At 48.1% G+C, this 25,561-nt stretch overlaps 1 protein-coding gene across 1 annotated transcript in view; it reads right to left on the bottom strand.

Moving 5' to 3' along the window:
- The window catches only part of STMND1 (stathmin domain containing 1), a 40,166-nt gene extending 15,696 nt beyond the window's left edge, over positions 1 to 24,470 (bottom strand). Inside the window, exon 1 of the mRNA XM_044295514.1 lies at positions 24,386 to 24,470. Within this exon, the coding sequence (XP_044151449.1) occupies positions 24,386 to 24,470 (85 nt within the window). The remainder of the gene's footprint in view (positions 1 to 24,385) is intronic.
- Between the last annotated feature and the right edge of the window lie 1,091 nt (positions 24,471 to 25,561).

Raw genomic sequence — 25,561 nt, 5'->3', positions numbered from 1 at the left:
AGGGGTTCCTAGCCCACTTGGATAGTATACCATCAAGGAAGAAGCCCCTGTCAGGTACACAGTGTTCGTGCTGTTTCCCTGTCTGGTTATTCTTTCGCAGGATCTTCTAATGGTAGCAGAAGAAAGAAGAGAAGGCGCTGTATGCATCATCGCTAGGAACACGGCCGTTCCAGAAGTCATCGCCGTATCGTTCTCCCAGATGCACATCTTCCACATTGTCCAGCGGTACTTCTTCCTCATCTCAGCATTCCTCGGGCAGTACTTCTTCTGGACCTGCAGCCAAACAACGTGGGAGTCGTGGTCATCGCCATGGTCGACAGGAACCTGTTATGGCGAAAGGGCAAACGGCAGAGGCTACTTCGGCCTGTGGACCAGTTGTCTGCTACAGCATCTCCGGCTACACCTGAAGCACCCCTGGGAGCCGCAGGGATGCCGTCAGTCGGTGAGAACATCTTAATGCATGGTTATCAAAAGAAGCGATTTCTGGTGCTGATTTGCTGGGTATCTTAAAACAGGTTGTTGAGCAAGGTTCTATCAATAGGGGAGCTTTGGCTTCACCTTTGCCACCAGGGGAGGCTTCTACCCTGCCTGAGAGATCAAATAGAGTGGTTGGTTTGACTTTTCACGATTCCCTTTTTTGTGGAGTCGTGCCGTTAGTCACTCACTTGGCAACAGGGGTTAAGGAAAAGATATGGAACAAGTTTGTGGATGTGTGGTCCTTCTTCTCTATTGATCATGTGACAAAGGACAAAGAACGAAGTTTTGAAAAGGGGTCTGACTAGAAGCCTAAAGTGTCAAAACTATTTTGGGAATTGGCTTCAAGGGTTTGCGATCCTTGCTCATGTGATTTGCCAGCGCATCCCTGAGAAGGGTGTCGAGTTGTTTATCTTGACACCATTTTCAGCGCGCACAAGTTACATGGTGGCGCTGCCTGGTGGCGTTACAATGAGGAGGTTTGTCGGCGCCTCACCTTGTCACCAGAGATTGGATAGGCCTCAAAAGCCACCGATGTCTGGTTATAGCTTGTCGTCTCTCAAAAGCTGTACTGGCCCTTTCAAGGAGGAACCGTCGGTCCGGCAAATACTTCCGGACCGGCGGCTCAACGAACCACCGGAGCGTGTTGGCCGTGCAATGAGGGTCACTGCTGATTCTTTGCCTATGGCAAGTTTAGTCTTGAATGTTTCATATGCTCGGGGTCTCATGTGGCAGTCCATTGTTTCCGGAGAAATAAGCAACCCGGTCCTGCTGGGGCAGCGGAGAACGCCGGTCAGCGTCAGCACGATGGGGCCATGGCCAGGCAAGTATCCCAGGAGGCAGAAGGCAAGAATACTCACTGATGGTTTTAGTGAGGGATTTTTTATCCCTCATGTGTCATCATCGACATTAATTTTGTCGGATAATTTGAAATCCGTTATGTTGGAGTTTCCCAGCAAAAGTTACAGAAGGAAGTGGCTTTGGGGAGAATGGCAGGGCCTTTTTCGGAACCGCCTTTTCCAAATTTGCGGGTATCCCCTCTTGGCTTTGTCCCCAAGAAAAACCCGGAGGATTCTGGTGTTCTTTTTTTGTTGCATTCGTTTAAATTCCTCATGAGTAGATTTGGGGTTCCAGTAGCTGAAGACAAAACCGAAGGCCCAGTTAGGGTGGGTTCACATCTGCGTTTTGGGTACAAAGGCCATGAGTTGCTTTGGGTGCCATCCTGCTGTGAACATGGTTCCTCCTCATCATCATCATCCTCCAGAACTGTGTCCTGGCTGGACAGTTGTGTACCTGGCCTCTGTTGGTGCAGGAACCTACCCTCCGAGCCACTTGTGAATGACTGGCCTGATAACCGTGGACATGACACCTCTTCCTCCTGTGCCACATCCTCTTCCATCATCGCCCAAAGTGTTTTTTCAAGGAGACATAGAAGTGGGATAGTAACGCTGAGGACGGCGTCATTGGCACTGGCCATGTTGATGGAGTACTTGAAACATCGCAACACGGCACACATGTCCTACATGGAGGCCCACTCGGTGGTGAAGTGGTGCTGTTCCACAGAGCGACTCACCCATGCTGAATGACGGTGGTGGTGTTGCTGTCACATCCTCTGTTTGCGGGGTGGCAGGTGCCACTGTCACTCCAGAGGGGGAGAAAGAGGCAGAGACTGCAGCAGAAGAGGAAGCAGGAGGAGCCTGAGATCTTTTGTGGTTTTTGAGGTGTCTACTCCACTGCAGCTCGTGCTTTGCATTTAGATGCCTAGTCATGCAGGTGGTGCTCAGGTTTAAAGCATTTATGCCTTGCTTCAGGCTCTGATTGCACAGCGTGCAAACCACTCGCTTCTTGTCGTCAGCACATTGACTAAAGAACTGCCACGCCAGGGAACTGCTTGGAACTGGCTTTGGTCTGCTCAGTCCCTGGGTGCGGTGGGCAGTAGCAGGCGAACTGGCTAGGGGACGGCCACTCTGCTTTTGCACCCTGCCTCATCTTTTGCTGTGCGACTGGCGCTGTGTGACCAACACCTCTTCCTCTGAACTGCACACGTCACTCGCATGACCTTGATTCTATGTGGGGTCTAGGACCTCATCATCCTCCACATCATCTTCCACCCACTCCTTACCCCTGCCCTCCTTGCCTGTCTGCACACGGCAGAAAGCCACAGCAGTTGGCACCTGTGTTTTGTCATCATCAGAGACGTGCTGCGGTGGTCCTCCCATGTCCATATCCTGAAACATAAGTGGTTGGGCATCGGTGCACTCAATCTCTTCCACTTCTGGGGCAGGGCTAGGTGGATGGCCGATGGAAACCCTGCCAGCAGAGTCATCAAAAAGCATAAGACTGCTGCATGATTTGGGGCTCAGACTGCTTGCCTGATTTGCAAAGGGGTGAGGTGAAAGACAGATGCCCATGGGCTGCCAACTCTGCGCTTTCAGACCGGGTGGAAGACAATTTGAAGTCGCGCGCCTGTGTTCATTCGGCGCAGGCGCTCTGAGATGAGGAGGCCCGTCTCCTCAGCACTCCCTCAGTGCGCTTGCGCCGATAACATCACCGAAAGAGAAGACATCATCGGCGCAGGCGCACTGAGGGAGTGCTGAGGAGGCGAGCCTCCTCATCTCAGAGCGCCTGCGCCGAATGAACACAGGCGCGCGATTTTTGAAATGCTGACAGGGCCGGCCGGAGGAGGAGATCGCGGCTGTCCCTGTCAATCAACACGATGAGGGGGGGCGTTTTTTTGCGGCGGCTACCAGCAAGTAGACGCCCTACTTGCTGGTAGAGACCTAATTTACATATTATAAAAGTTCGTTTTTATAAGAAACTGCTGAAGGAAAGTAAGTAACACCATTATATTTTCATATATCGCAGTATAAGGAATTTAACTAGCCCAAAAAAATAAAATAAGACTTTAGTGGGGTGACAGAAGCCCTTTAAATATTTGTATACATGCTGTGATTTTTCTTTTCCTAGATTTCCCCCTGCCCTCAGGCCTTGATTGTGGGTCATTCATATATCTTTTGGGCACAGAGGAGAGCGGAGGGTCAGCCCTGTCCAAGTCCTGCATACTGGTATGGTCGGAAATGGTTTCTAGGAGTGTGGAAGGATGCCAGGAGCGTGGTGGCGATCAATGTTAGGATTTCATGTTTTGTGCGGTCACGAGGGGGAGTGGCTATACGCCATTTAATGCTTTAGGGTGATAATCAGCATTTGCTACGCAACGATGGGTGCATTTAAATGATATGGGTAACAATGTATTTATATTGGGTTTGCAGGATGGTCTGAAGGGAGCTTTGGCTTTTCTTTGTGGGGGTGGTCGGAGCACCGAATAGGACTACTAAGTGTCTTCCGTGGCGAAAGGTAGCCCTGAATCAAGTGGGAAGTCCTACATGTGTCGCTGCCTACAGCGGTCGGCATAACAGGAAGTTATGTCTCTTTGGAAAACAGAAAGTTGGGTTGCGTTTGAATTATTGTTTTCAGGGCTCACATTGTTTAGATATGGTTAAATAAAGCTGTGGCTACCCCACAATTATGGACAAAAAGAGTGTGAGGGTTTTATTTACAAGGTTTGGTTGAGCCTGGATGGTTTAATTCTAAGATAGTGGGTCACTCCCTGCAGTCTTGTGGCGACAAAGTGAATAACGAGGGTGCCTGGGACCGCAGGGGGAAGGAGGGAAAAGGCGCATGAGGGGTTAATGCTATGGCGGGAATATCCTGGCAAAGGGTTGGGTAATTCACAACCAGAGGAGTGCCTGGAGGGAGATATAAAAGAGTGCAGGAGGGACGGGCTAAGGCAGTGCTCACCAGGGGCAGAGGGGACGTTCCCGCCTGTCCGCCCCCTGATTTGCTTTGAGAATATCAGTTGGTTTTGTTGGTGGTTTTTAGTTTTTCGTGGTGTTGTTTTTTTCTTTCTTTTCTTTCAGAATTGTCACAGCTGGCGGAAGGTAGCCCTGAAACAAGTGGGAAATCCTACATGCTTCCCTGCCTACAGCGGTCAGCATAAGAGGAGGCTATGTGTCTTTGGAAAACAGAAAGTTGGTTGCGTTTAAATGACTGTTTGCAGGGCTCACATTGTTTAGATATGGTTAAAGGGGTTCTGCACTTTGTTTTAACTAATGATCTATCCTCTGGATAGATCATCAGCTTCTGATCGGCGGGGGTCCGACACCCGGGACCCCTGCCGGTCAGCTGTTTGAGAAAGCAGCGGCGCTCCAGTAGCGCCGCGGCCTTCTCACTGTTTACCGCTGGCCCACTGACCTCACGACTAGTATCAACTAGCATGGGCGGGGCTAAGCTCTGTTCACTTGAATGGAGCTTAGCCACGCCCACGCTAGTTGATACTAGTCGTGACGTCACTGGACCTGCGGTAAACAGTGAGAAGGCCACGGCGCTACTGGAGAGCCGCTGCCTTATCAAACAGCTGATCGGCGGGAGTCCCGGGTGTGGGACCCCCGCCGATCAGAAGCTGATGATCTATCCAGAGGATAGATCATCAGTTAAAACAAAGTGCAGAACCCCTTTAAATAAAGCTGTGGCCACCCCACAATTATGCACAAAAAGAGTGTGATGGTTTTATTTACAAGGTTTGGTTGAGCAGTCATAGGCAGTCATAGGCTGGCACGTTCTGGAATGCAGGTATGGTTTCTAAATTATCATCACCGTCATCAGGAGCCCTCGGTTGCTTAAGAGAACTGGTTTACTAGATCGAAACACACAAAGACACGCGCACTCCACATCTTTCTGTGGTGGCGCTCCTGGCACTAGTGCAGCCGTGAGGAGGCCGCCGATTCTCAGGGTTTAAAAGCCCTGTGACTCCGCCCCTGCACTCAGCACAGATCCGCCCAACCATCACTCATCCGGAGGAAGGAGTGCATATCAAGAGCCACTCCCCAGGTAAGTAAATAGCTGAAACCTTAATCGGATAGCCGAGGAGGAGATAGAACTCCTCATAGTATAAAGAGGGATCTACTTGGCGGATATATATCGTCAGGAAAATAATGATATGAATAAACTAGGCATAACGGGACAATGAAGCACAATCGCCTTAACAATAAATAGCTGTACGTGCGGGTTTTTGGGGGGATGCTAGCTGAAAGTCTATGGGAATTTTGAAATGCCGGACACATGCATTAATTTTAATTTTATTTTTTTCAATTGGGGTGGATTTTTTTGTGTTCATTGCATTTTTTAAAGCATTATGTTGTTGCAATGGCATTTTTTTTTTTTAGATTTTTCTATATCCTTTTCTATATGAAAAAAATCCCGGGAAAAAACGCAATTCACACATGTCGGTAGATGAAAGCACACTGAAAAAAAGTTACAAAAAAATGCATGTGACATGAAAAAATAGGGATTCATGCATGGGTTTATATTTTAATTTTTTACATAATAAACCTTTTTTGATGTTTTATATACCGTATATGCCGGCGTATAAGACGACTGGGCGTATAAGACGACCCCCAACTTTTACACGGAAAATATAGAGTTTGGGATATACTCGCCATATAAGACTACCCCTTTTTCAACACACAGCAGTACATTACTGCATCCCACCACCATCCCTGGGTACCTCTGCCATCCCTGCATCCCACCACCATCCCTGCATCCCACCACCATCCCTAGATACCACTGCCATCCCTGCATCCCACCACCATCCCTAGGTACCACCGCCATCCCATGGTATCACCTGCATCCCACCACCTTCCTTGTCCTCCCTCCCTGCCTCCCAGACCCTAAACATGTGCCACCTATACCCTGAACATGTTTTTGTTATGTTATTCTTCATATTCACATATGCACATCTGCGCCGCACTTAGATACGCCGCACGGAGATCTCGCACATGCGCAGGAGCGAGATGCGAGCAGCCGTGAGGATCCCGTGTATCCACGCTCGCCGCATGAAATCTCGCACATGCGTAGGAGCGAGATGTGAGCGTCCGGGAGGATGGCGGTACAAGGAGTATACAAGGTACAGAGCAGGGGGAGGCATACAAGGTACAGAGCAGGGGGCGGTATACAAGGTACAGCGCAGGGGGGTTATATGCCGTGGGTTACATCGCAGCTCTCAGCTGCTGGGGATACAAGGCAATAGCCCGGGCTCTCTCTGTTGATAATTCGGGCGTCCCGACACTGCAGCGCCCGCCATACCCGGCGTATAAGACGACCCCCGACTTTTGAGAAGATTTTCATGTGTTAAAAAGTAGTCTTATACGTAGGAATATACAGTATATTAAATATTTTATCACAATTTTTGTTACAAAACTCCCTAGAATACTTAAGCATGCAAGTATTGCAGTATATTATGGCTGTTAGGCTACTTTAACACTTGCGTTCGGAGTGGATCCGTCTGGTGTCTGCACAGACGGATCCGCTCCTATAATGCAAATGATGGTATCCGTTCAGAACGGATCCGTCTGCATAACAGTTTTTTTCAGATCTGATTTTTCACTTTGTGAAAACTCAGATCCGACAGTATATTCTAACACAGAGGCGTTCCCATGGTGATAGGGACGCTTCAAGTTAGAATATACTAAAAGAACTGTGTACATGACTGCCCCCTGCTGCCTGGCAGCACCCGATCTCTTACAGGGGGCTGTGATCCGCACAATTAACCCCTCAGGTGCCGCGCCTGAGGGGTTAATTGTGTGTATCATAGCCCCCTGTAAGAGATCAGGTGCTACCAGGCAGCAGGGGCCAGACCCCCCTCCCTCCCCAGTTTTAAATTCATTGATGGCCAGTGCGGCCCCCCCCTCCCTCCCTCCCCTGTATTAAATTTATTGGTGGTCAGTGTGGCCCCCTTCCCTCCCCAGTATTATATTTATTGGTGACCAGTGCGGCCCCCCCTCCCTCCCCAGTATTATATTCATTGGTGACCAGTGCGGCCCCTTCTTCCTCCCTCACCTGTATTATATTCATTGGTGGCCAGTGCGGGCCCCCCTCCCCAGTATTATATTCATTGGTGGCCAGTGCGGCCCCCCTCCCTCCCTCCCCAGTATTATATTCATTGGTGGCCAGTGCGGCCCTCCCTCCCCAGTATTATATTGATTGGTGGCCAGTGCGGCCCCCCCTCCCTCCCTCCCCAGTATTATATTGATTGGTGGTCAGTGCGGCCCCCCTCCCTCCCTCCCCAGTATTATATTCATTGGTGGCCAGTGCGGCCCCCCCCTCCCTCCCTCCCCTAATTAAAATCACCCCCCCATCATTGGTGGCAGCGGAGAGTTCCGATCGGAGTCCCAGTTTAATCGCTGGGGCTCCGATCGGTTACCATGGCAGCCAAGACGCTACTGCAGTCCTGGCTGCCATGGTTACTTAGCAATTTTATTAGAAGCATTATACTAACCTGCGATGTCTGTGACCGGCCGGGCGCTCCTCCTACTTGTGACAGGTCTGTGCTATAAGCAATGCGCTGCACAGACCTTTCACTTACCAGTAGGAGGAGCGCCCGGCTGGTCACAGACAGCGCAGGTAAGTATGATGCTTCTAAAATTGCTAAGTAATCATGGCAGCCAAGACTGCAGTAGCATCTTGGCTGCCATGGTAACCGATCGGAGCCCCAGCGATTAAACTGAGACTCCGATCGGAACTCTCCGCTGCCCCCATGAGGGGGGGGGATTTTAATTAGGGGGGGGGGAGAGGGGAGGCCGCACTGGCCACCAATGAATATAATACTGGGGAGGGAGGGAGGGGGGCCGCACTGGCCACCAATGAATATAATACTGGGGAGGGAGGGCCGCACTGGCCACCAATGAATATAATACTGGGGAGGGAGGGAGGGGGGCCGCACTGGCCACCAATAAATATAATACTGGGGAGGGAGGGAGGGGGGCCGCACTGGCCACCAATGAATATAATACTGGGGAGGGAGGGAGGGGGAGTCGCACTGGCCACCAATGAATTAAAAACTGGGGAGGGAGGGGGGTCTGGCGACTGCTGACCTGAGGGGTTAATTGTGCTGATCACAGCCCCCTGTAAGAGATCGGGTGCTGCCAGGCAGCAGGGGGCAGTTATTACACAGTTCTCAGTATATTCTAACTTGAAACGTCCCCATCACTATGGGAACGCCTCTGTGTTAGAATATACTGTCGGATCTGAGTTTTCACGTTCTAACTCAAATCCGATGGTATATTCTAACATAGAGGCATTCCCATGATGATGGGGAAGCTTCAAGTTAAAATATACCATCGGATTGGAGAAAACTCCAATCCGATGGTATATTAATAGGGACTCCTGACTTTACATTGAAAGTCAACGGGGGACGGATCCGTTTGCAATTGCACCATATTGTGTCAACGTCAAACGGATCCGTCCCCATTGACTTGCATTGTAAGTCTGCATGGATCCGTTTGCAAGCAGCCTTCTGGTGTCCGCCTGCTGAGCGGAACGGAGGTCAAACGGTTCCGCATCCACTCAGAATGCATTGGGGCCGTACGGATCCGTTCGGGGCCGCTTGTGAGAGCCTTCAAACGGAACTCACAAGCGGAACCCCAAACTCAAGTGTGAAAGTAGCCGTAGGCTACATTCAAATTTGCATCGGAGGCTCCGATTGAGGCTTCACCTAGTTCGTCAAAAATAGGGGAGAGAAAAATACGGCATGCAGGCCTTTTTTTCTCCCCTAATAAAACTTTCTCCTGAACGGAAACCTAACGGATCCTATTATAGTCAATGGGATCTGTTAGGCTCCATTCCTGTCAGTTATGTGCCGAATCCAGCACTTCCGTTAATTTCGTTCTTCTGCTTCTATAACGGAGTAGAATAACGGAAACAATAGTGGTGATGTGAAAGCAGCCTAAGAAATACAGACAGGCATTTATTTAAAGGGGTTTTCAAAGTTTTTGGGGAAATAATCGGTGGGGGTCTGACACCTGGGACCCCTGCCAATCAACTATTTGAGAAGGCATCGGCGCTGGCAGCAGCGTGGTGGCCTTTTCACAGCTCACCAAGCACAGCGCCGTACATTGTATGGCGACTGTGCTTAGTATCACAGCTCAGCCCCATTCACTTCAAAGAGGGTGAGCTGTGCCTAGGCCACGTGACCGATGAACGTGACATGGCTGCTGCCTTCTTAAACAGTTGATCGGCGGGAGTCCTGGGTCTCGGACCACAACCGACCAGATACTGATGACCTATATGGAGGATAGGTCATCAGTTTAAAAATCTCAGAAAACTCTTTTAGGATAAGATGGCAGCTATGGTGGCAATTGTTAGGCCGCCTGGCTGCTATAGTAGCTATTGGCATCCCCACGATTACAGCCAGCGTCCACTGTGGATGACATGGGCACATGGACCAGGAAGCAGAGCCCATTGTGGATTGGTGAGGCTGTGTAGGATCTTTTATTTATATTTTTTTTACCATCCTAAAAAATAGTATCCAACTGGAAAACCCGTTTCAAGGAGTGTACCAACAGCGTAATAGAAAAAAAAAACAGGCGATTCACATTTTTTTCAGCACTTCATCTCCCCCGAATTTTTTTTTATTAAAAGTGATCGAAAAGTAATTTCCCCCTCTTGAAAAGTACAGATCGACCTACAATAAGTGAGCTCCAACTCGGCTCCATAGATGTACAAAAAAAAATGTTATGGGGGGGTTAGAATATGATGATGCAAAGAAAAAAAGTGGTTTCCAAAGTTTTTACTAAAGAATAAGAAAAACGATACAAATGTGGTATTGCTGTAAACGTAATTAGCTGGAGAAAGAAGGGAACAGGTCAGTTTTACTGTCCAGGGAACGCCTTAAATACAAAACCCATAAAACTGTGGCTGAATTGCATTTATTTTTTCCAATTCCACCCCATATTTTATTATTTTTCCAGCTTCCCGCTACATTGTATGCAAAAGTAAATGGTCCCATTAGAAAGTACTACTTGCCCTGCAAAAAACAAGCCCTCATACGGCTATGTGAACGAAAAATGTAAAAGTTATGGCTGCGGGAAAGCCAGGAGTAAAAAAAAAAACGAAAACGAAAAATCCTCTGGGATTGAAGAGGTTAATAATGCTTGAAAATGGTCATCTGTAGTGTATGATTATGAGGCGCTGCCAAATTGGTCTCCGGTGAATAATACAAACGGTGTTCTCCAGACTGGATGCCTTACAATAGAAATGATAAGTCCCGCAGGTCCCTATTTCTATGCAGTCCACTATTAGGTCCAGTGGAAATGGCTTAGTCATTAGAGCTTGTGAAGGTTCATTTTTAGACTGCAGTGTTGGAGTCCTCTCCGCACAGCATTCGTACTGGAGTGGCTAGTGAAACCTGAGTTCTGTTTACTCTGCACTTATCAGATGTATTTTTAGTCAGTGGGGTTTGGATAATCCCTCCGTACACTGTGCGCATCCTATCCTAGTCACTTCTGGGTTGGGGCACATATGACAAAACTTGGGCACTTGTAGACGTAGACATATGCAATACTTCACAGTTAGGCCTCATGCACATGACCGTTGTGTGCATCCGTGGCCGTTGTGCCGTTTTCCTTTTTTTTTCGTGGACCCATTGACTTTCAATGGGTCAGTGGAAAAATCAGAAAATGCACCGTTTTGCAGCCGAGACCGTGATCCGTGTATCCTGTCCGTCAAAAAAATATGACCTGTCCTATTTTTTTGACGGACAACGGTTCACGGACCCATTCAAGTCAATGGGTCTGTGAAAGAACACGGATGCACACAAGATTGGCATCCGTGTCCGTGATCCATGGCCGTAGGTTACTTTCATATAGATGGATCCAAAGATCCGTCTGCATAAAAGCTTTTTCAGATCTAAGTTTTCACTTTGTGAAAACTCATATCCGACAGTATATTCTAACACAGAAGCGTTCCCATGGTGATGGGGACGCTTCTAGTTAGAATACACTACAAACTGTGTACAAGACTGCCCCCTGCAGTCACCTGAAGGGGTTAATTGTACTATCATATCCCCCTGTAAGAGATCAGGGCTGCCAGGCAGCAGGGGGCAGACCCCCCCTCCCCAGTTTGAATATAATTGGTGGCCAGTGCGCCCCCCCCCCCCTCCCTCCCTCTATTGTAATAATAGGTTGGTGGCACAGTGTGCGGCCCCCCCCCCCTCCTCCCTCTATTGTAATAATAGGTTGGTGGCCAGTGCGCCTTCCCCCTCCTCCCTCTATTGTAATAATAGGTTGGTGGCCAATGTGCAGCCTCCCATCTCCCCCTCCCCCCCCCCGATCATTGGTGGCAGCGGGTTACTTAGTAATAGTACAATAGTAAAAGATTCATACTTACCTGGGAGCTGCGATGTCTGTGTCCGGCCGGTAGCTCCTCCTACTGGTAAGTGACAGTTCATTTAGCAATGCGCCGCACAGACCTGTCACTTACCAGTAGGTGGAGCTCCCGGCCGGACACGAACATCGCAGCAGCCAGCAGCAGGTAAGTATGAATCTTCTACTATTGTACTATTGCTAAGTAACCATGGCAACCAGGACTGCAGTAGCGTCCTGGTTGCCATGGTTACCGATCGGAGCCCCAGCGATTAAACTATAGGGAGGGAGTGGGGGGGGGGGGGCGCTGTGGCCAGTTTAAATATCATTGGTGGCCAGTGCGGCCCCCCCCCTCTATTGTGATATTAGGTTGGTGGCCACAGCGCCCCCCCCCCCACTCCCTCCCTCTATTGTAATAATTTGTTGGTGGCACAGTGTGCGCCCCCCCCCCCTTCCTCCCTCTATTGTAATAATTTGTTGGTGGCACAGTGTGCCCCCCCTTCCTCCCTCTATTGTAATAATTCGTTGGTGGCACAGTGTGCGCCCCCCATCGGCCCCCCTCCCTCTATAGCATTAACAACATTGGTGGCCAGTGTGCGGCCTCCCATCTCCCCCCCCCCGATCATTGGTGGCAGCGGAGTTCCGATCGGAGTCCCAGTTTAATCGCTGGGGCTCCGATCGGTAACCATGGCAACCAGGACGCTACTGCAGTCCTGGTTGCCATGGTTACTTAGCAATAGTACAATAGTAGAAGATTCATACTTACCTGCTGCTGGCTGCTGCGATGTTCGTGTCCGGCCGGGAGCTCCACCTACTGGTAAGTGACAGGTCTGTGCGGCGCATTGCTAAATGAACTGTCACTTACCAGTAGGAGGAGCTACCGGCCGGACACAGACATCGCAGCTCCCAGGTAAGTATGAATCTTTTACTATTGTACTATTACTAAGTAACCCGCTGCCACCAATGATCGGGGGGGGGGGGGAGGGGGAGATGGGAGGCTGCACATTGGCCACCAACCTATTATTACAATAGAGGGAGGAGGGGGGGGCGCACTGGCCACCAACCTATTATTACAATAGAGGGAGGAGGGGGGGGGGCGCACACTGTGCCACCAACCTATTATTACAATAGAGGGAGGGAGGGGGGGGGGGTGCACTGGCCACCAATTATATTCAAACTGGGGAGGGGGGGGTCTGCCCCCTGCTGCCTGGCAGCCCTGATCTCTTACAGGGGGATATGATAGTACAATTAACCCCTTCAGGTACGGCACCTGAGGGGTTAATTGTGCTGATCACGGCCCCCTGTAAGAGATCGGGTGCTGCCAGGCAGCAGGGGGCAGTCATGTACACAGTTTGTAGTATATTCTAACTAGAAGCGTCCCCATCACCATGGGAACGCCTCTGTGTTAGAATATACTGTCGGAAATTAGTTATCACGATCTAACTCATATCCGACAGTATATTCTAACATAGAGGTGTTCCCATGGTGATGGGGACGCTTCAAGTTAGAATATACCATCGGATTGGAGAAAACTCCGATCCGATGGTATAAAAGGGACTCCAGACTTTACATGAAAAAAAAGTCATTTTGGTGTCCGCCTGGCCGTGTGGAGCCAAACGGATCCGTCCTGACTTACAATGCAAGTCAATGGGGACGGATCCGTTTGAAATGGCACCATATTGTGTCAACGTCAAACGGATCCGTCCCCATTGACTTGCATTGTAAGTCAGGACGGATCCGTTTGGCTCCGCACGGCCAGGCGGACACCAAAACGTCTTTTTTTTCATGTCCGTGGATCCTCCAAAAATCAAGGAAGACCCGCGGACTAAAAAATGGTCACGGATCGCGGACCAACGGAACCTCGTTTTGCGGAGAGTGAAAAAATACTGTCGTGTGCATGAGGCCTTAGAGACACAAAAAACTTTGCAAGGGTACATTATTCTGTCACCTGAAGCTCTGTCCATTTGGAGAGATTTACTTTGTGTCAGATATATAAGGGCTCATTCACACCTTTGTATTATGAATCTGAATAATTTTTTTTATTGAAAAATCTGTGTGACTACATTTAAATGGTTTTATTTACATTTCCATTTTTATATTATATATATATATATATTTATATATATATATATATATATATATATATATATTATACACACAATGACCCACATTTACTAATGAGGGCACCTAGATTTTAAAGGGGTCCTTCATACTGGTCATACTTACCCAGCTCCCCGGCACCCGCATCGCTCCTGATGCCCGTACAGCCGCCGCTGCATCTCCCTGTCGCACGGATCAAAACATCCAGCGACTGGGAGAGGGGGAGGGGGTCAGCCAATAGCAGGCTATGACGGTGACGAGCCTCCATAGAGTCACCCGTTATGCTAGGGGTGCTCGCTCCCGTAATGGCCTGCTATTGGCTGCCCACCCCGTCACCAGATGTTTTGAGCCACACGACGGGGAGATGCAGCAGTGGCTGTGCAGGAATCAGAAGCGATGCGTGTAAATATGACCAGTAAGAGGGGCCCAGGCATTTTGGGGGGCATTATAGGGGTTGGGTAACCCCTTTAACGTAAAATGTCCAAAAAGTGGCATTGTTTTTCATTTCTTGGTATTAAGTTTCTGAAAAAAAGGGTTGCGACATACAGAAAGGGGCGTGGCATCACTTGAAATAAGGTGTGGCCTAAGAGGCATTGTGCCACAATTCTGCCGTACAATTTTATCTCAAAGTAAGCCTACCAATAGTTGGTACTGTACTATGCTGCGTTTTTTCCGCTCGAGAATCCACGCTGATATTTTCATATACAAGAACCCTAGCTCTGATTAAAGGGGTTATCCAGGAATAAGACAGACCTCGAGGACTGGCCAACCCAAAGTGGTGATCATACTTACCTGGTCATTGCCACTGAGTTCTTTCTCTCCCTGACACTATGAAATCAACATCTGTTGACTGGTGGGGGGTCACGTGACTGCTGCAGCCAATCACAGACCCCAACAGTGACCTGCTCCCTTTGTGTCATGTGACCAGTTGTCATGGCACAAGGGAAGCAGGTCACCACTGTGGCCTGTGATTGGCCGACAGATGTTGATTTCAGCATGGCAAGGAGAGAAACAGACAGCCTGGGAGCGACAGATACCAAACCCAGTGGTGGGGATCAGGTACGTATGATCACCACCGTGGGTAGGCCACTCTAGGAGGTCTGTTTGTTCTTTGATAAACCCTTTAATCATCTAGGCATTCTAGTCTAGACCTGCCCTAACCCTGTCATGTATCACTGTCGATTAGCATAAGCGCAGTTCACTGACAGAATACAGGCTGCTGGAAACGATACCTGTAATCTGCTGTAGTGGTCCTTGCCAGACATTTACAGGACTATCATATTCTCTCGTCCTGAAGAACTATTACATTGCTACTGTTTGTAAGGCTGCCCGTACAGTTCAGGGTTTGATTAGGTTTTCTGATGTAGCTTTGAAGCTAAACCAAGAGTGGTCTAAGAAAAAAAAAAAAAAACATCAGAAAACCTGATCAAAACCTGAATGTGTCCAGGCAGCCTAAGGGGCCAATACTGCAATGTAATTCAATGATATAGTCTAAAGTGGTTCCATTTATACAGTGCCCATTGATATATGCACATGTAGACATACAGATATGAAAGCCTATGTATAGATTCTTATTCACTATGTCCACACGTGTGCTTGTCCATCTTGTTCAAGTTTCTAGGAAAGATAAAAATGTAAAGTTCAGAAATAGGAGGGGTTTGGTTGTGCGCCAGATGAAACACTCTCACGACATGCTCTGCTGATAGAGGTCCATTCAGTGCTATGAGCTAAATAAGAAAGAAGCCCTTTCTGGCTGGAGCCATGGTATTCACAGCAGCTGTGAACCTAACAAGCAGGTTACTGGCCAAAAGCATATGTAAACCTCATCAGAAAAGGGGGAGCAGAAACTGAGAGTATGAAAGGAACCTTACTAAGTACAGTATGAGCTTTAGATTTGAAGGTACGGCCACACGTTCAGGTTTCTTGATGCAGTTTTGGAAGCCAAAATCAGGAGGGGATCATTAAAGGAGAGAAATCATAAGGGACAGAGACTACTAATCCTCTTTTTGGATTCATTCCTGGTTTTGGCTTCCAAAACTGCATCAAGAAACCTGAATGTGTGGCCCTACCCTTAGGCTCTTAGGTTAACGCATCAAAAAAGACCAAGTTATTTTTTTACATTAAGAACGCCACATACAGTATCAACAATGCATCTGGGTTCTACAGAAGAGAGGTCACCAGGTTATAGTTATTGGTGTGGGGTGGGGGGATTGTGATGGAGGAGACCATAGCAACATGGAATACTTGGAAATGTCATGTCCTAATGTAGTTGGCAAAACTATCGGAGAGGGTTTACAAGAATAGGATGTAAAAGCTGTTAGGGAGTGTCACGAGCTCAAATAGAAGATCTTTTTTTTCTTCTGTACACTTATAATATGGATTAAAAGATAATTTATTGTACTTTGTCAGTTAAGCTTATTTTATGCTATTAATTTATACTTGCTAGTATCTAAGCAGAGGGTTCATTACAAAATAAACTTTGTGGGTAAAGCTATATGAGCAGGGGCGGATTAAGTGCATAATAGGCCCGGGGCTGGGAACCTCCCTCCATTTTAGGTTAAGTTTTAGGTTTTTTTTTCTATATGAAGAGGCTGTGGTGCTTCGTGAGCGCCATATTCCTAGGCCATATGACATCACATTTATCGTTCACATGTCCTAGCTGCAGCTCAGTCCCATCTGAGTGATTGGGGCTGAGTTGCAATACCACGCACAGCGCTGTCCATTTAGTAAGGAGCAAAGAGGCTGCGGCTCTCACTGGAACATCACGGTCTCCTAAAACTGCTGATTGGCGGAGGTGCCAGGAGTCTGACCCCCACCATTTCACAAGTCTGAGTACAGATGTCATAGATGTTACCTGCAGTCCTATGTAACACCCCACATAACACAGTGAACTATTGTGTTATGTGGGGTGTTACATAGGACTGCATGGAACATCTACTACATTATCTGCATACAGAAAGTTATCACTGTTACCTGGGCTGTTACATAGGACTGCAGGTGACAAATTAAAATTTTAGATGCCAAATTTAAAATACATATGAATATAAGTAAAGAAGAAAAGAAAAAAGCAGCACACATCAAACGCGGGTGCAAGTCCTTATAGGGGCCTGTGACCAAGGTCCCAAGTACATACAGAAGAAAAAAGGCAGCATGGGTGAATAAACCATCCACTTTTTTTCACTAATCTGGAGTGCTGCTTTTTTTCTTCTGTATGAAAAGTAGAGGTGAGCAAATTTCTCAAAAATTTGATTTGGCCGGTTTGCCGAATTTTCCGAACAAACAGTGTAGAACAGTGTAGAACACTGTGCCTTGCAGTAACACGCTTAGGGAGTCTGCTGTGGTAGTGAAATAATACTGTGAGTCAGTATGACACGCAGATGACAGGCGTCGCTATTAGAATCACTGCATACTTCACTTATTTGGGCAGTTACGGGGACAAAACTGACCACATAACTCAAATATTAACTCAGCCTTACAGGTCAATGTTAGCACCAGGTATAAAGAACCGTGCAGAGGCCCAAGATCCTAATATAGCGTAAAAGAGCGCACTCCTTTTACACTGTCGGCAGCTGATTCCACATAGATGTCTACAGAACCTGTTCTATTAAATGCCTATACAAGTAGAGCCCCTCTGACAGAGTGGAGTGGATGTCAGTAGTAAGTTTGTGTTCATGTCACAGATTATTTTGCCCTTGCTCTGATCCATCAGAACAATAACCCCCCAAAAAACGGATCCTGTCTGTGGAGCATCTGCCTTCACTCGGTCAGCATTTGGTCATTAATCCATCAGTATTGCTAAAGCAAAAAAAAAAAACAGGAGTGGATCCAAAACAGAGATGACATGTGAATGGAATATTTGCATGTCTTCTGTGTTTTGTACCCCCTCCTGCTTTTGGCTACCAAATCATAAGCTAATTCTGATGCAAAATAGGGGCCATGTCATGCAGGCCTTAGAGCTGTTACATAGACAGGATCCGTTGTGCGTCTCATTTTTCCTTCCTTCTGATCTGTCAGTGTGGAGGTAGCGGCAGCAGCCGCATCAGGAGGCCACAGAGTGGCACAATGACATAGTGTGGAGGTGGCAGCAGCATCAGGAGACCACAGAGTGACCCGGTGATGGAGTGGTGAGGTGGGTGGCAATAACAGTACCAGCTGAAGATGGTGGGTGAAAGAAGGAGCACTTGGCATCAGATGTGTGGGATCAGGCGGGTGGCAGCATCAGAATAGTAGCTGAGGCAGGTAGCCAGAAGAAACCTGTCTCTTTTGTCAAAGTGTTGGTGTGGCACCATGGATGATCTAGTCTGATGCATCAGGCATTGGTGGGTGGAAATCCTGGCTGATCCACGCCTGATTCATCTTGACAAAGGTCAGTCTCTCCTAGTGATGAGCGCCAGGGGCAATATTCGAATTTGCGACATTTTGTAAATATTTGGGCGAATATTCGTCATATATTCACGAATTCGAGATTATTTTCTTGATTGCGAAAATCAATCGGCAATGTAATATGCGCATATTGCACGCGACATATAGGCGTGGGTCACTGTTACATTTTTCAAGCTGCTAGAAGTTTCCTGAGACTGGAGAAAATGGTTGGCACGGCAGAACGTTACAATAGCTTTATGTTCAGATAGAGTGCTCCAATATATTCGCGATTGCCCAAATCGGCAAATTAATAATGCAAATATTTTTGCGCAATACGTGCAACTTCACATTTTAGCAGGTCTGACTACATATTACTGATTACTAAGTATTGTGAACTTGCACTATATCTGTAGCATGTATGTATGGACACAGGAACCTATCAGCTACACTCTATCACGATATAACCTTCACTGACTATCTCCCACTAACTATTGTAAGAAGGTACCTGGAATCATCGTGGATGGAAGGTATGTGTCACTAAGGTTCCTGGCCTCGGTGAAGTAAAAGTCAAAAGACGTTGTTCATCCTATAGTCCTGGCGACTGACAAATAACGAGGCCTCCTCAAAGGTCCTGAGCAAACGGCAGGTGTCACGCATGAGCTGCCACTGGCTGACATCGAAGTTACACAGGGGAGTACTCCTGTCCTCTTGGATCATCAAGAAATCGTTTATGGCCTTTCTCTGTTCTTTAGTTGGTCCAACATATGGAGGGTGTCCGGTCAGCATTTGGTCATTAATCCATCAGTATTGCTAAAGCAAAAAAAAACAAAACAGGAGTGGATCCAAAAAAGAGATGACACGTGAATGGAATATTTGCACATCTTCTGTGTTTTGTACCCCCTCCTGCTTTTGGCTACCAAATCATAAGCCAATTCTGATGCAAAATAGGGGCCATGTCATGCAGGCCTTAGAGCTGTTACATAGACACAGTGGCACAATGACATAGTGTGGAGGTGGCAGCATCATCAGGAGACCACAGAGTGACCCGGTGACAGAGTGGGGAGGTGGGTGGCAATAACAGTACCAGCTGAAGATGGTGGGTGAAAGAAGGAGCACTTGGCATCAGATGTGTGGCATCAGGCGGGTGGCAGCAGAATAGTAGCTGAGGCAGGTAGCCAGAAGAAACCTGTCTCTTTTGTCAAAGTGTTGGTGTGGCACCATGGATGATCTAGTCTGATGCCTCAGGCATTGGTGGGTGGAATTCTAGAAGTGGCGATATTCACGATTAAAATTCGCAATTAGAATATTTGCACCCAACACTAGTCTCTCCACATTTTGGGTGGACGATTTCTTCTTGGGGTAACTATAGCCTCCTCCACACTAAACACCCGCTCTGATGCCACACTACTGGCCAGACAGGACAGCTTTTCCAGGGCAAACTCTGCCAGTTGCGGCCACAAATCCAGTTTGGCTGCCCAGTAGTCCAGCGGATTTTCAATGTGGGGTGGCAAGGTGCTGTCCAAGTATTCCACCACCTATTGGTTCAAGTCCTGCTCCAGGTCTAGCTGCTGCTGGTGAGTAGTTTTTTCGCTAAGCGAGTGAAGAAAGCTGCTCATTAGCGACTTTAGACTCAGGTTGCTGCTGATGGAGCTGGAACTGCTCCTACCCCCCCCCCCCCCGCCACAGCAGCTATGGCAGAGGAACGTGAGTGCAGAAGGCCCTCCCGTTCAGACCTGTGAGAGGATGGACGATGGCGCAGATAGGCAGCGGCCAACTGACTACATAGGATGTCTCTATAGTAGTTCAGTTTGTCCTCCCTCTCAGCGGGTGTAAAAAAGGTGCCCATTTTGGACCGAGGGTCCAACACGGTCGAGAGCAATAAGTCATCCATCTGCTGAATGCTGACAATTCGGCTGTCACTACGCAAGCAAGTGAGCATGCATTCGGCCATTTGTGCAAGTCACTTGGAGGGACTCCCTGCCTCCATCTCCACTACATACTGCCACGGTGGGTCTGGGTCTTCTGCCTCATCTTCCTCATCGCCATGTAGCTCCTCTGGCTGCTCCTGCTCCTCCTTTCCTGTCACCTGTGTATAAAAAACATCTGTTTTGCTACACATTGCTTGTGGTCCAATGTCCTCCTTCTCCTCCAGTTCAACCCCCACAGGGCTCATGTGGCCATGAGATTTAGACGCCACGTCTCCAGTCCCCTGACCAGCCAGATTTACCAACATCTATTCCAGGACATGAAGCAGTGAAATGACGTTGTTCATCCTATAGTTCTGGCGACTGACAAATAACGTGGCCTCCTCAGAGGTCCTGAGCAAATGGCAGGTGTCACGCATGAGCTGCCACTGGCTGACATCGAAGTTACACAGGGGAGTACTCCTGTCCTCTTGGATCATCAAGAAATCGTTTATGGCCTTTCTCTGTTCTTTAGTTGGTCCAACATATGGAGGGTGGAATTCCAACGGGTGGAAACATTGCATATCAGCCTATGTTCAGGGATGCCATTATGCCGATGCAACTCAAGGAGGGTGTGCTTTGCGGTGTACGAATGGCTGAAGTGTATGCAAAGTTTCCTGGACATTTTTAGGATGTCTTGCAGATGGGTGGAAGACTTCAGGAACTGCTTGACAACCAGATTGAACACTTGTGCCATGCAGGGCGCATGGCTCAGCCCTCCTTGACGCAGCACCGACACCATGTTCTTCCCGTTGTCGGTCACCATGATTCAGATTTTGAGTTGTCGCAGAGAAAGCCAGTATTCGATTTCTTGATTAAGGACACTGAGCAGTTCCTCCCCTGTGTGACTCCGTTCACCCAGGCAAATGAGGTGCAGAACAGCGTGACACCGCCGTGCCCTGCACATGTGGTATGCTGGAGGGGTACTGTGAATTGTCCCTGCAGTGGAGGCTGAGGACACAGCGGAGGATGAGGAGGCAGAGGCGGACATTGTTGCAGGACCAACGGCATGAGAATGTGGAGGCAGAAGTGGCTTCACCTGGCCAAGTTGCTGGTGTGGCTGTGCAGGAACCACATTCACCCAGTGGGCCATAAAGGACATGTATTGTCCCTGATCGCAGTTACTGCTCCACGCATCGGCGCTGCCGTGCACTTTGGCAGACACCGACAGGCTCAAGGACTGGCCCACCTTCTGTTCTACATACGTGTGCAGGGCTGGTACTGCCTTTTGGCAAAGAAATAATGGCTCGGGACTCTCCACCTCGGCTCGGCACAAGCTATCAGTTATCTGAAAGGTGCAGAGTCCACCACTTGAAAAGGGAGGGACTGCAGCACCAGCAACTTGGCCAGGAGCACATTCAGCTTCTGTGCCGTTGGATGAGTGCACGCATACTGTTGTCACTTGGCAATCGCTTTGGTGATCGATTGCTGATGGAATGACTGACGAGGAGGAGGAGCAGGAGCATCAGGACAGGCAGAAGATAGGAAGGACAGACAGCTCCCTTTGGCTGAGGTGGTGGAGCCTTGACTGCCTGAAATCGGGTGCGTGCCACTGGGTGATGCAGCGGTTGCTGCGGCAGGCTGGACCACAACATCAGAGCCATGGTTCTCCCAGGCCACTTTATGGTGATGCTGCATATGTTGACGCTGGCCAAGTTTTACCTTCTGCCCACAGATTCTACAAATGGCCATGTTCACCTCCTCTGGCGGCTTAACAATAAACTCTCACACCGCTGAGTAGGTGATTTTCCCCCCAACACTCTGCACTGACTGGCTGCTACCGCCACTGCTTCCTGAACCCCTGCACCACTACTTTCCGGGCAGGTAGGCTCCTGCGAAGTGAGTGGTCTACCCCGGGCACGTTTGGCTCCCGACCTCCCACTGCTGCCACCTTGCTGACTCCCGGCCAAGCTAGTGAGTTGCTGGCTTCGCCGCTGCCTCACGGGCCAGCTGCTACCCTCTTCTCCCGATGATGAAGCCCCTTACTCACTTGGCTCCCAAGTGCGATCAGCTACATCATCATCATCGAGTACTGTCTGCATGTCACTGATGTCCTCCTCAACAGTCTCTGGGTCAGGAGCCTGACTGCTCGCAACACCAGCTCCCACGCCACTCTCTTAATCACTACTTGCCCGCCTACCGGAGAAAGCGGCGGATGTCTCCTCCACATCTTGGCTGGCCAGTAGATGCTGACTGTCCTCTAGTAGCTCGTCCTCGATGTATAGTGGAGCTGAGCCCACAGTATATAATACTTCTCTGGCTTAGGGAACAGAAAAGGACAGAGGTTGAGGACAGGTGAGGGCACAGTGCCTTATCCCAGGCCAACTAAGGGTTGTGTCTGACGAACCCGACTCTTGGCTGGGGCTGACTGATGCCACTTGGGATGAAGTGGGTGACCGAGTCAGCCATTCAAGAACCGCTGGATTGCTGGTCAAGACACGACTGCTAGATGATACCGGGAGCTCAGGCCTCTCGCTGCGACTCCTGCTGCCATGCCCCCTTAGTTTGCTGCAACCTGTCCCTGCGCAAAGAAATATTTAGGACTCTGCCACTCCCCTGTGCAGGACCTGGCACTTCTCTGTCTGACATACTGTTCGACCAAATAAATAAAAAGGAAATTAAAACACCCCCAAAAAAGTCTATCATTTTCTCACTTCACCACACAACGGCTAATAAGCCCTTTTTTTCCCACTAATACACACCAAAGAGGGCTTTAGAACATATAACTGCACCGCTAAACTGCAAATAGGTCCTTACTTTTTTCCACTTATACACGCCCAAAAGTGCTTTAGAACATATAACTGCACTGCTAAATGGCAAATAGGTCCTTACTTTTTTTCACTTATACATGCCAAAAAGGGCTTTAGAACATATAACTGCACCGCTGAACGGCAAATATACAGCAAAATTAAATTTTTTACGTCTTTTCTACCACTGTTGCTAGCGCCTGCTGACGTCTCTCCCTGCACTAAATACACTGGAAAATGGCTGAATCCAAGATGGCTGAGGCTATTTGTAGGGTTGTGACATCACAGGGCTGGCTGCTGATTGGCTGCATGCATGGCATTGTGGGTGATCCCTCGTTCCCAGAGTTTCTTGCTCCATGTCCTAACACTTGCAGCAGCCATTTTATGAAAAAATTTGATTTGTTACCACAAAGCGTGAGGAAATTCGGATTCAGTGTGAATCGAATTTATTCAGAAATTCGGATCGAATTCCACTTCGTCAAGTTCAATTCGCTCATCTCTAATTATAATAAACAAGACTTGGAGGAGAAGATGAGATGCAGGTCACATTAGTGAGCCAGCTCTACATATAGGGGAATATAGCACCACATACCTCTTACATCCAGTGACATCTCCTGTCATTTAGATCTTCTCTTTCCTCTTCTCCTTCGTTTGACCCAGACCGCTATGACAAATTCTTTCAGCCACATCTCGTCTCTACAGAATTTGTTACACAGACACATTAGATTTCTCATAATTAGGATCATTTATTAAACTGGTGTAAAGTAGAACTGGCTTAGTTACCTCTAGCAACTAATACGTTTCCACCTTTCATTTTCCAAAGGAGCTGTCAAAAATGAAAGGTGTAATCTGTTGCTATGGGCTACTAAGCCAGTTCTACTTTACACCAGTTTGATAGTTTTATCCCAAAGGTCCCTATAGTGTCTACAGCAGTTATAATGCCCCCTAGAGTTCCCCCAGTAATAATAACACCTTATATTTTGCTCCAGGTAATAATGCCTGTATAGTGTCCTCAAAAATAATGTCCCCTAATAGCAACGCCCCCACACTACCCATATATAGTTATTTCCCCCCACACTGCTCCATATAGTAATTTCCCCCACGCTGTTCCAATATAGTAATTTCTCCCACACTGCCCCATATAGTAATTTCCCCCACACTGCCCCATATAGTAATTTCCCCATACTACCCCATATAGTAATTTCCCCCACACTGCCCGATATAGCAATTTCCCCCACACTACCCCATATAGTATTTTCCTCCACACTACCCCATATAGTAATTTACCCCAAACTGCCCCATATAGTAATTAACCCCACACTACCCCATGAAGCAATTTGCCCCCACACTTCCCCATGAAGAAATTGGCCCCCACACTGCCCTCCCATGAAAGAATTTGTCCCACACTGCCCCCCTATGAAGTATTTTGCCCCATGAAATAATCTGCCCCATGAAATGATTTCCCCCCATGTAATAATCTGCCCCATGTCCCTTCTCTGCCCCCCAAAGTTAGCATAGACAGAAAAAAAAAGCTAATACTTACCTGCGTCCAGGATGGTGACGCAGTCAGCAGGAGCGCAATCTTTATGGTCCTGCGTCCCGGCGCAGCAGTGCAATGATGTCATCATGCCTACGTCGGGTTCATACTACCACACAGCAACATGTCACGTGACGAGAAAGTAGCGCAACATTTCACTTAGTGTTTTTGAATGGTGTCGCAATAAGACATGATGCGACAGTCTAAAAAATTTAGACATGAGGGATTTTGTGCCATAGGTCGCATGTCACACGTGACTTTTACTCCATTGACTTTAAAGGGGTTCTCTGCTTTTCCTATATTGTTGATCTATCCTCAAGATAGGTCATCAATATCAGATCTGCTGGGGCCTGACTGGCTGCACACGGTCAGCTGTATACAGAGAACGCAACACTCATACATAGTATCTCTCATAGAATCTAACAAATGAAGAAGTCTCCAGGCTTCTCTCTTCTTCTTGACCCACGACCTGTAGCAGTGATCCTATTCGATCACACCTCCTCCAGTCCCTCTCCCTGGCTATCATTACTCACCTAACTACAATTTTTAACCTCTCTCTCTTCTGGTATCATTCCCTCCTCTTTCAAACACTATGTTATAACCCCACTTCTAAAAAAAAACATCTCCTGACCCGACCTATGCTGCTAACTACCGACCTGTTTCTAAACTCCCCTTTATCTCTAAACTCCTTGAACATCTTGTATACTCTTGCTTAATAAGCTATCTCTCTGCAAACTCTCCTCTTGATACCTTACAATCTGCCTTTCACCTTCTGCACTCTACAGAAGCTGCACTTACTAAAGTGTCTAACGATCTCCTGACAGCTAAAAGAAATGGTGATTATTCTCTACTGATTCTTCTGGATCTCTCTGCAGTGTTTGATACCATAGACCATAATCTCCTCCTCACCATGCTCCACTCAATTGGCCTCAAGGACGCTGCTCTCTCTTGGTTCTCTTCCTATCTTTCTGGTCGCTCCTTTAGTGTATTATTTGCTGGCTCTTCTTCTCCTCTTCCTCTTGATGTTGGCGTTCCTCAGGGCACAGTACAAGGTCCTCTACTCTTCTCCCTGTACACAGCCCCTTTTGGACAGACTATCAGTAGGTTTAGCTTTCGGTACCATCTCTATGCTGATGACAATAAACTATTCACTTCATCCCCTGACATCACCCCCTACTTTAC

The sequence above is a fragment of the Bufo gargarizans genome, chromosome 5 (genome assembly GCF_014858855.1).
Source record: "Bufo gargarizans isolate SCDJY-AF-19 chromosome 5, ASM1485885v1, whole genome shotgun sequence".
Taxonomy (NCBI): domain Eukaryota; kingdom Metazoa; phylum Chordata; class Amphibia; order Anura; family Bufonidae; genus Bufo; species Bufo gargarizans.
Note: the sequence above shows the minus strand (reverse complement) of the source record. Positions and strands in the feature narration are given on the sequence as shown.